At 36.0% G+C, this 10,867-nt stretch overlaps 2 protein-coding genes across 5 annotated transcripts; one reads left to right on the plus strand and one right to left on the minus strand.

The window, feature by feature from the left end:
• The first annotated feature begins 1,535 nt into the window (after positions 1 to 1,535).
• On the plus strand, positions 1,536 to 4,547 carry LOC122327458 (SLAM family member 5-like). Its single transcript, XM_043222843.1, has 6 exons — positions 1,536 to 1,753; positions 2,046 to 2,381; positions 2,889 to 3,182; positions 3,261 to 3,371; positions 3,535 to 3,599; positions 4,298 to 4,547. The coding sequence occupies exons 1-6, from the start codon at positions 1,714 to 1,716 to the stop codon at positions 4,349 to 4,351; spliced, it is 900 nt and encodes a 299-aa protein (XP_043078778.1). The 5' UTR covers positions 1,536 to 1,713; the 3' UTR covers positions 4,352 to 4,547.
• Positions 4,548 to 4,692: 145 nt separating this feature from the next.
• Positions 4,693 to 9,863, minus strand: LOC122327355. 4 transcript variants are annotated; one of them, XM_043222664.1, is made up of 8 exons: positions 9,728 to 9,863; positions 9,540 to 9,633; positions 9,319 to 9,455; positions 8,885 to 9,193; positions 8,255 to 8,593; positions 7,769 to 8,092; positions 7,094 to 7,199; positions 4,693 to 6,380 (listed from the first exon to the last, which is right to left on the minus strand). In XM_043222664.1, the coding sequence occupies exons 3-8, from the start codon at positions 9,338 to 9,340 to the stop codon at positions 6,341 to 6,343; spliced, it is 1,140 nt and encodes a 379-aa protein (XP_043078599.1). In that variant the 5' UTR covers positions 9,341 to 9,455; positions 9,540 to 9,633; positions 9,728 to 9,863; the 3' UTR covers positions 4,693 to 6,340. The 4 variants fall into 4 exon arrangements, with proteins under 4 accessions (XP_043078599.1, XP_043078596.1, XP_043078595.1 ...); XM_043222661.1 differs by having other exon boundaries at positions 7,769 to 8,089; positions 9,319 to 9,633; XM_043222660.1 differs by having other exon boundaries at positions 9,319 to 9,633.
• Positions 9,864 to 10,867: the final 1,004 nt, after the last annotated feature.

Genomic DNA, 10,867 nt, shown 5'->3' on the forward strand with positions numbered 1-10,867 from the left:
GGAATATGGCAGATTTCTCATGGAAAATTACGTTTTGATGTAGTTCATAATAGAAAGTGCTTAAAAATTGTACCGACTTAGGGTTAGGCCTACATATGAAATTGCTACCAAAAAGAGAATTACAATAAACAAACATACAGGAAAAAAACAGATTAATAGATATTGAATTGAGCTTTCTACAAATAGCTAAATCGTTGTGGACCTAATCAAATTCTAACCCTTTTATAAAAACAGTCCTCTCTCCCAAATGTCAGTCACCTGCATGCTTCATCATCATTTTAAAATGAAATGTTCTTTCATTATTACTCTAATTGTATTGTTATGTTATGTTCTAGTTTTGGACACAAAAAGTCATATTAGAGCTCAAAAAGCACAATTTGCTTAATTCTTGACTTTTTATGAGCAGAAATGCTGTTTTAGTGCTTCTAAGCAAATGAACTCAAAACAAGCCTAGAAGTGCTTTTAAGGTTGTTTCTCAGCGAGAGAAAGCTTTTTCATGCAGTATTGTTAAGTTAATTGCAGTCCGAGAGCTGTGTAAAGAAAGGGTCTTGCATTGGCCGGTAGGGGACTTCAATATAAAGTGTCTACACTGCAGTTAGTATGCAAACTATAATAGAGCACCATCTAGTGTACAAACTATTTAGCTTTCCAAGCTCCACAATTCGGCCTAAAATGTGAACTGCATATACAAGACACTTGTTTAAGGAGCTTAATTAGAAGAAAGGGATTGTTTGGTGTCTCAATGTAAAAATAAAAGACCTGTAATATTCCAAAAAATACTGCAAAATACTTTTTCTTTTCTTACTTGTTTTGTTTAAACACTAAAGACCTTTTGGTCCATTGGAAGACCACAAGGCAAGACATTAATATGTGCATTCAGAATAAGATCCATAGGACCTGAATATATGAAACATATAATAGCATCTATCACTAAGAAAATAAGCTATTTTCCGTATATAATATCTACTGCCAAAAGCATTGCTAATCCTTGCTTCAAAGCATTAAACAAAACGTCTTATAATTCCACCATTCACCAACTTTTTTTTATGTTTGTGTAATTCATCACCCATTCGTAATAATGAAAGAGTTCATTTAAGAACGAATTTAACATTTTTGTAATTACATTGAAAAATAAATCAATGAAAGCTACACTGGTGAACAGAAGCGTTTGTCGTTTGACTCTAAAGCTGTTGCGCGGAGGGAAGTCAAACGCGGAGCTCGTGAAAGCAGGACAGGAAGAAGCCCTTCACCTACAAACTGAACACACATCAAAATGGCCATCCTCTCATCTTCATAAACAGATCAGATCAGAAATCAGGCCACAGCAGGTTTCAGTTTGACTCAGATGCTGAGCTGCTTGTGTGACACTTAAGCAGGTACACAGTTTCCAATCATTTAAAGCATTTAAAACCTGCAAAATTTAGCACTACATTTAGGACGACTAATCTAGCTTTTTTGATCATTAAAAAAAAAAAAAAATCGATCAAAAAACTGCAAACGTAAATAGTATAAAGGAGCACAGTCAGTGTGCATGTGTGTGTCAAAAACTAAAATCTCTATCAAACGGACAGCATTTTATATATTTATATCCATACGCAGAATCAATACGCAATCATAACGTGTCACGTGTGAACTATAGCGGGCTCAAAGTCAGTCGGGGGAGGATTCAGCGGGTCTCTTTAGATCAGATCTGTCGCTGAACAACTGAAGGAAATGTTCCACACACTTCTGTTCTGTTGGTGTTGTCTGACCGGTAAGTGATCTAAGTGATCATCTTCTGCTGTCGCTTTTTACAGTTCACAGATACTGTTGTGAGATCTACTTCGGATTCAGGTCTCTTTCCGACGAGCCTGTTGTAATGAGACAAATACATAAATATGATAACTTCGTGTAAGGTCTAGATGTTTAAGATCAAATTAATAATTCACGTCTATCTGTTCATATATCTGTTTTTATTTAGTTCGGTGGTTTTTCTGCTTTTAAAGATCACAGGTTTTCTACACCGAGAAGAGCATTAATTGTTATACAATATGTATTATCTCTAGGTGTGTTTGGTGAATCGGTGTCAGTGATGGAGGGAGATTCTGTCACTTTAAACACCGATCTCACTGAAATGCGTGAATATAGCAGCATACTGTGGAAATATGGATCTAAAAAGGCTCTAATTATTGAATGCAGCAGACTTTTTGGGATTTTCACACATAATTACACCGATGAGAGATTCAGAGACAGACTGAAGATAGACGATCAAACTGGATCTCTGACCATCACGAACATCTCAACTCCACACGCCGGAGATTATGAAGTAGAGATAAGTGGAATTAAAGTATCATCCAAAGAATTTAGTTTAAAAAACATCAACCACAGAGTTTCTGTCTATGGTGAGTTGAGACATCATTTGTTGAGTGTTGTGCAGATTCCTGTTTTATTAAAGGAATGTTTTGCATTCAAATTCATAATTTATGGCATACGATTGCTTACCACAAAAAAAAAGAAAAAATAGTCAAGGTTACAGCGAGGGACTTGCATTGCATTGCAGAAAAGTGAAGCCTATAAGCTTAAGTCCATTAATTCCTTTTCTTAAAGCTTGTCTGTTAATTGTTTAAGTAATTAATAAATAAATATGTTAGATTTTTTTTTAGTTGTTGAAGGTTTATGGTGTTGTGTTGTAAATGTAGACTCAACTGAACAGTTAAAATATTATTGTTTCAAGATTGACCTCGTTGGCTTCTAGTGTAGACACCTTACTGTAACCTGACTTCATCTGATTCAAAAGAAACCAAGGACTAAGTCATAATATTGTTTGTGATAATCACCATGACAACACCAATTCTGATAATTGAGCTTTAGCTTGTTTTATATTTCTGCTTTGAATTCATGTTTTTCAGCTCGTCTCCCCGTCCCTAACATCACTAGAGATTTTTCAGAAAATCTATCATCATCTTCATCATCAAATTGTTCATTGTTGTGTTCGGCGGTGAACGTGGGTCATGTGACTCTCTCCTGGTACAAAGGAAACAGTTTATTGTCCAGCATCAGTGTGTCTGATCTCAGCATCAGTCTCTCTCTACCTCTGGAGGTGGAACATCAGGATAAAAACACCTACAGCTGTGTGATCAACAACCCCATCAGAAACCAGACCACACATCTGGACGTCTGTGAACTTTGTTTGTCATGTCCAGGTATGTTTGAGCTGATATTAACAATGATTTGGATTGATATATAGATCAAGCCGACAGATTCACTCATGTTCATTGCAGATCGAGGCTTACCATTATTGTACATAGCGCTGATTTCTGGATCTCTGTTGATCGTCGCTGCCGTCGTGATGTACTGCATCTGCAAGAAATGTGGAAAAACTGACAAAGAAGGCAATATACTTTAATTAATAGACAAAATTACAATTTTTAGTGGTGCTTTTATTTAATTGTATGTATTAGCGATTACATTTGAGTCTTTATAATGATGTTGTAATGAATCAGATCTAGTTAAGATTGATTTATAAGCCTGTTTGATCTATCGTTGTTTAAACAGTTCAGACCTGTGAGGAAATGATAACTTATGCTGAGCCAACGATCTACAAAAGAAATGCACCAGCGGTAAGATATTTATTTGGTCTCTGAGTCAAGACATGTGTATGAAAGCCTCATGACTGCACTCATACGTACAATACATACAACGTTCAATAGTTCAATTATAAAAGTAGATAAAGTGCACAGTAAATGTTTATTTTAGCAGAAACAAGCAGCGGATTTGGCAATTTACGTCAATACTATGTCAAGAACGGCTGATAGATGTCACAAACTCTTTGCACCAAGATGTCATGTAACAGACCGCAAGCTCGCAGGCTAGAAATGTTTCATGTGAACCACTAAAATGAGAAAGCCACTTACGACTTTTCTACCAAAGAAATGGTTCAAAGGTCTGTTCAAAGAGGGTCACACTTCTTTAGGCTTTTGAAAAATGGTCCATTTTCCTGTAGCACCCGCGTCATGTTCATTATACATTCACTATAATACCGTAAGAGCACTTATAGTTACCGAGAAATCAAAGTTGACTATTTTTTATAATCTCTTCTATCATTAATATGTCCCTTTTAAAAGTACTATACTAGTGACTGTGTAGTACCACATTATTTTTAGTTTTGAGAATAAACATTTTGCCAATGTAAAATCTGATCTTAAATCTAAATCCATCTCATGTTCTCTTGAGACATATACAGTTTTTACGAATGCACCGTTTCTGCCATTATAATTCGGTTATTATTATATCTTTTCCGATGTGGTTTTTTTTACAGAATGTTAAAAACGAGGACAACGTGGTGTATGCACCTATCATCATGACAAGGTGATCGAGCTTTTCCTGAGCTGTACCCTATCTGTATTACCACTTAAACGTCCGTATAAAGTCTAGCGATGAGTTTTGGCCGGTGTCACATGCAAGACTTCAGGAAATGTTCTCTTTGATGTTCTGTTACCTTTTGTCCATCCATTAAAGGTCTGCAGCTTCAAAAGCTAAATAAAAGCTTGTTCGATGTGCAGAAACAACACTTATTGCGGTTTTATATTCAATGAACTCTATGCATGTGCATCATATAAGCGAATAAATCTCTTAATGCATTTTTCGAAGCTTGAAGACATTGGTTGTCTGGACTTGGATGTATAGATGTTCTGGAGATTTGGGTTTGGGGTGATGTTTATGTGATGATAAATGCATTTTTGAGCCGTGTCTTTAAAGTCTCTCAACTATATGTGTAATTCTCTAGATTCAAAACACTTATTTCCTTCTGTACAGTAATAGTATTATGCGCCGAGTGGAGTTTTTGTGTAAGTTGGACGTTTGCGGTTGATGTTTGTTTCTGAGGTGTCTGCAGTGTGTCTATGAATAGCGTGTGGTTGTAGGTGTTCTTATTTTTTTTTTTTTCCATTCCTGCCCAGGATACTCACAGTTTCACATCTACCTTACAAAAACAACACTAGCGACAGTTCTACAAACACTTAGCGGTTCATATTTACGGTTAAATAAGTTAATGTTATAAATGATTGTTACTGTTCGTCAATATAGTTATACTTGAGGTTTGCCAAAGCATTGTAAGCGGAGGAAGTGAGTAATCAGCTAGAAGTGTAGGCGTATACACTACTCTTATGTTAGTTAAATGCTTATGGGTCACCGCACCACAAATCACTTTACTTTTACTTTCTCTTAAACCGATCTTAACCCTGTTCAGCCAGCAAGCAATTTCTCATTGAGACTATCTCTGCATGATCCTGTCTTCTCGTGCACTTGTCTTTCTCGAAGGACTAGTTTTTTTGTACAAACTAGCGCCATCGTTAGCATGAATATTTCAAAGCGACAGGTTTGGAATGATCTGCCTCTCTTTCAAAGGCTAAAAGCGTCATCCTTTTGACCTTCATCTAGGGGGTTTCAGTGATCTTAGAGTGGCCCACCGTCTTGAAAATAGGATGAATGTTGACACTTAAATAGGTGCCAGATTAACGCCAATAACTTGGAGGTATGTAGGTGTTCTCTAATTCTAATCAATGCTCTTTTTCGAATATCTTTTTAAACCATGCCTCAGAATACCAAAAAAACTGCCCTCATAATCATAACTTCAAGCAGGACTTAGCAATGACCTTGCAGTGACCTCTAATTTTAATCTTCTAGCTTTACTTTTTTTGCCTTCTTCAACATCATTTTGGAATGAAGGTTCTTTAAATTATTCATCTAGTATGGTTATGTATATGGACATAAAAAAAAATTAAATATAAATATAAAAAAATGCTTAAGTCACCAATACTTGAAGTGCCTACACTGCAGTGAGTATAATATAAAAGACCGCCATCTAGTGCACTAACAATATACCTTTCAAGGTTTATGCCCACTATCTGTTTGAAATGTGAATCATTTGATTTAGATGGCTCAGAAATATTTTTATTTTGTTTAAACAAGAAACCGTTAGCAAAGCGACATTGTTTGGTTCAATGGCTGAAGGGATGTCAAATTAAAAAGGATTGCTAAAATAGTATTCAAACAAATTAAAAAAGAAATTGCTCTAAATATATCTGCTTTTAAAAAGTATCTCATAATGTCGAACACCGTCGGTGTTTAACGATAAAAAAATAATGTGTCGACTATTAAAACTGCTACGATTTTAAAAAGAACCAGATTTTTATCCGACTTTATGGATATATAATGGTCATTACAAATTAGAAATAAAAATTGTTATCCCTAAAGATGAATTGAAAGGATTCATAAACAACAACAAAAGAAAAAAACGCAACTCAAACAGTCAACTAGCAATCAAACATCTGACGGTAAGCTTTGCAAACCATCAAAAGTCTTAAACTGGTCCTCTTCTTGTTTTTCGGGTGCATTTGGTGCTGAAAGAAATGAAATACAGAATATCCTGAATATGAGCATCCATGATAACAACATAGGATCTAAACGTGTAGAATACACGTAAAGTTACATGTAGCTAAAGTCAACTTGTACAATAATTTCCTTATGGTGCTGCAAGGATAAAAAGATAACAGATATTCTCATCTGAGATGCTTCAGTGGTAGGAGTGTGTGATATGTAGCTTGTGATAACATGATCGAGTATTAAAAACATTATATATACATATATATCATCAATTTCACATGAAAAAATGGCCTTGATTACAAACGTTATCTAGATTTCTATAACAGCTCAATAATCAAAAAGTTAATTAATAGACTTTTAGACACTATATTGCCTGTTTTTGCTCTATTTCGTCAACAAAATCATTCAAAATCAACACTGACCAATTTATGAGCCTTAAAAAATTAAAAAATGCACACATGTAAATCAGGGTTTCTCTGTGGATTATGCCTCCAAACCCCCAAACAATCTTCATTCTAGGGCCTCTGTATTTATGACTGTTGACTAACAACCAGCCATGGCTTTTGTGCTGTGCATTCATGTTTTGTTCTTGTTTTTGTAATGCAATGTTTTACTGTGCTTCAGGTATGATTCACTCTTGTATTTTGCGTTTGTGCATTTACGTGGGCAAGGCGACAAAGGAAGTGGTGTTTTAGGGTTGATTTCCAGTGTCAACGGATACGGTACTCACCGTTCCACTAGTATGCACAGGCAACAGAGAAGGAAAGTAACTGCCAGCGGAACACCGACAATAATTAATACCACAGGAACTGGAGACACACCTGGATCTTGAACAGCTAATGGGCAGAAGGTCATTATAACTGGAGAGCAACTGACACTTTGATATTTTCTTCTGATAAATGGCATCATTTGTAAGTTTTTCATGTATATAAACTTTTACGCTCTAAAAAAAAATGTTACTTTAGCATGCATGCGAAGGTGATATGATAAAAATGTAAAAATGCTACGGTTAAAACCTGTTAAATGGTTAACGGTAAGTTCCCCTAATTATACGGTGAAAATTGTTGGACATTACATGTAATTTTACTGTAGTATATAATTTTTGCAAGTGAAAAAAAACAGTAAATAACTGACATTCTCAGAATTCCCTATGTTGCATTTCAAATTTGATGTGTTTTTGTTTCTTCCTAGTTTTTTAAAATCAGTTTTAATGTATTTTACTGTCACACCCCTGGACTGTTTCGTGTGTGTTTTCATTCTCCGTGTGCTCGGTGTAACCTAGTTTCTGTTAATCACTTCATTGTGTTCAGATGTGTATATTTATTTAGTTATTTATTTATTTTTTTACCATAAATTTTACATATTTTTTTTTACAATGCACTATATATAATAAAATTTCACTCACCAGTGACAGTGAGACTGAAACGCCTAATGATGCTGTATCTGCCGACGCTGCAGCTTCTGTGTAAATAATAACCTCCAGAGTCTGTGGTTCTGGTGTTTCTGATGGTCAGAGATCCAGTCCAACCCAAATCCAGTCTGTCTCTGAATCCCTCATTACTTTCATCGCACTGTTCGTCTACACAATGATACCTGAGATCCGCATTGAACTCAGCGATGAGAGTGTCTTTGAAATACCACTTCAACACATTAAATCTGTGTTTTATTAGATCATCATAAAAAGTAACAGATTTTCCTTCTTTCTGTGATGTCGTCTCCGTGAAACCTACTGGAAGAAAGTATTATTCACTCGCAAATGTATTCTACATGTAAATATATAACATAAAGTGAATTTGGTGCCAAGGTAGAATATGAATATTAGAATATTTGTAAAAAAGAATGAGTAAATGCTATTGTTACAAACTAAATTATTTGATTATTTATAACTCACCACTGACAATAACACCAAAGATCTTTTTACTGCTGCCGCCGTTGATCTGTAGTTTATATCGTCCTAAATCTGTGTATCTGGCGTTTGTGATGGTCAGAGATCCGGTCTGATTGTCCAGCTTGAGTCTTCCTCTGAATCTCTCAGTGCCTTTACTACACTGAACATCTGTACAGATAAAACTGAGATCTCCAGTGATCTCAGCTATAAGAACATCATAAAAATACCATTGAATCTTTCTTTGTTGCCTTGTTTCAACATCAGTGTGCAGAATGACTGAATCGTTCTCCTCCAGAGACACAAAATGAACATCAGAATCACTATATGGCGCAACCAAATTACCTTGAGGGAAAAAAAAGATAAGCGTAATAATCGTGAGGATGTACGGATTCATAATGTATGCATCTAAACTAACAACAGAAGAAAATCATAGATTCACACGTTCACTCATCAGCCTCATGGTTAAAGATGAAGCGTAGCATTAGTTCTGGGAGGTCACGCTATCACAGAACCCATAACTTAGGTCCTTCACCCTCCTCCATCCCCAACTCCTCCTTGTTAAGTCAGGATTCAACCTTCTGAATTTAACATATAAAGAGTTAAAATTACTCTGACCGTCTAAATGATGCTTACCAGTGACAGTAACACTGAAGTTCTTTATGAAGCCGCTGCTCATCTGTAGTTTATAAAGTCCAGAGTCTGTGATTGTGGTGTTCGTGATGGTCAGAGATCCAGTCTGATGATCCATCTCCAGCCTGTCTCCGAATCTCTCATCACACTGAATATCAGTACAGATGTAACTTTGATTTCCATTGATCTCAGCGATGAGAGTGTCATTAAAATACCACGTCATCATATCGCTTGGGTTTTTTACACCAGGATCTAAAGTGACAGACTCTCCTTCCTGCACTAGCACATCCTCTTTTACTAAAGCGGAAACACCTGAAACACAAAACAAGAAGTTTGTATATGAACTTTTGCTGAAAGCATAGCAAACACAGTGATGATGAAATGAAAAGAAATCAATGCCAAGCATTTACATCATGTTTTAAAGGTCAGTAACCTACCCTGAACAGCAACAATGAACATTTTTTGTATGTTGCTGCTTTTTCTGATGATCTGTAGTCTATAATGCCCTGCATTGGAAGTCTTGATGTCTGTGACGGTCAGATCACCTGTGTGATTGTTCAGCTTCAGTCTGTCTCTGAATAGTCCATCACACTGAGCATTAATAAATAGCTTACTCCAAGACCCTTTGCTTTGGGCTATTGGGATGTCATTGAAATACCATTTAATTTTCGTATGTTTGCCTCGCGTTTTTAAACCTGTGTGTAGAGTGACAGAATTCCCCTCCATCATGGACACATCGTCTGTTTGAACGCCTGGAGAAGAAACAAACTCACAATCATAGCCACTTTGGGGATAGTGGGGATATATAGCACAAATATAGAGACGCTAACAAATAAACGTACTCACCCGCCACGAATGCACACAGTAACAGGAAAATAAAGGGCCTCATTTTTACCATAGTTTCACAAAATACCGATTTGTTTGTTCGTTTAAATGCACAAGCGTAATCGCGTTCTTCTTTATTGAATGCAAAATGAAAGAAGCGTTTACTGTTTGTCACGTGCCCTGGTAAAACTGTTCAACCTGTTTTATCAAGACCACACCTGAAGATTCAGATGGAGCCTGGAGAAGAATTTCTAAAGCCAGAGAAAGAGGGAAAAGAACGTATATCTTTAATAAATACCCTACTGGTATCAACAATGCTAGAACAATTTGTTACAGCATTGTTACTGTATTGTATTGCAATAGGTTGTAAATGCTGAAACAAATAACTGACAAAATATTAACTGTTAGATGAAATATGATTTTCTATGATTTAATGTTGTCACTTGACTGCATGATGGAAATTTCCAGAGCAGATGTGTGTGCATATCTTCAAGGATTGCTTGTTCTCTCATATCTTGGACTCAGTTCCTGTTTATCGCATACCAAGGCCGCTTTCTCGCGAATTTTGGGAAGACAGTCTTAAACTCAGAACTCAACCTTGGACGAGTCACGCTGTGATGATATGATGCTCCACTTTGTGACGTGGTGTGTTTTCTTATCTTTTCACAATAAAAAGGAGGTTTTCTGGTGGGGCTTTCAGATGCAAACCAAGGCAGACTGGACAGTTTTGCTCTCGCTTGCAACCGAGCTCTTTGAAAATTGTCGTGTCTTTATTTTAACAGGAGTGACTTCGGTGGGAAAGAACCTTAAAGGGGCATCCAGACCCAACAGCAACCGAGACATGAAAATAATACATTTGATAAAATTACAAGGCATTAAAACAAAATACTGTTAACGCAATGCATATTTATTTATTTTGCTGTAAAATCAAGAAAAAAACTGCAAAATACCGTAAAACCTAAAGGTGTACACTTCTGTTGTGTTTTGTCAGAATTCATAGCATGCCATAAAGGAATATCAAAAGTCTTGCTGTTTGAATCTTTTCATACTTTTTATTCATTTAACTGAAAAAAGCTGACTTCCTTCAAAAAGCTCAGGAATCAATCAAAACTGCTATTTTAATATTAAAAGTGCAAAGATTTTATTTTCTTACTGTCTTTG

Source organism: Puntigrus tetrazona, chromosome 22 (genome assembly GCF_018831695.1).
Source record: "Puntigrus tetrazona isolate hp1 chromosome 22, ASM1883169v1, whole genome shotgun sequence".
Lineage (NCBI taxonomy): Eukaryota > Metazoa > Chordata > Actinopteri > Cypriniformes > Cyprinidae > Puntigrus > Puntigrus tetrazona.

Coding starts and splice junctions, on each gene's coding strand:
- LOC122327458 (XM_043222843.1), top strand. CDS start 1,714: ATGTTCCACACACTTCTGTTCTGTTGGTGTTGTCTGACCG. Junction 1,754..2,045: donor CTGTTGGTGTTGTCTGACCG/GTAAGTGATCTA, acceptor TATTATCTCTAG/GTGTGTTTGGTGAATCGGTG. Junction 3,183..3,260: donor ACTTTGTTTGTCATGTCCAG/GTATGTTTGAGC, acceptor TGTTCATTGCAG/ATCGAGGCTTACCATTATTG.
- LOC122327355 (XM_043222660.1), bottom strand. CDS start 9,779: ATGGTAAAAATGAGGCCCTTTATTTTCCTGTTACTGTGTGCATTCGTG. Junction 9,194..9,318: donor GTTCATTGTTGCTGTTCAGG/GTAGGTTACTGA, acceptor TTTGTGTTTCAG/GTGTTTCCGCTTTAGTAAAA. Junction 6,381..7,093: donor CTGTGCATACTAGTGGAACG/GTGAGTACCGTA, acceptor CATTTCTTTCAG/CACCAAATGCACCCGAAAAA.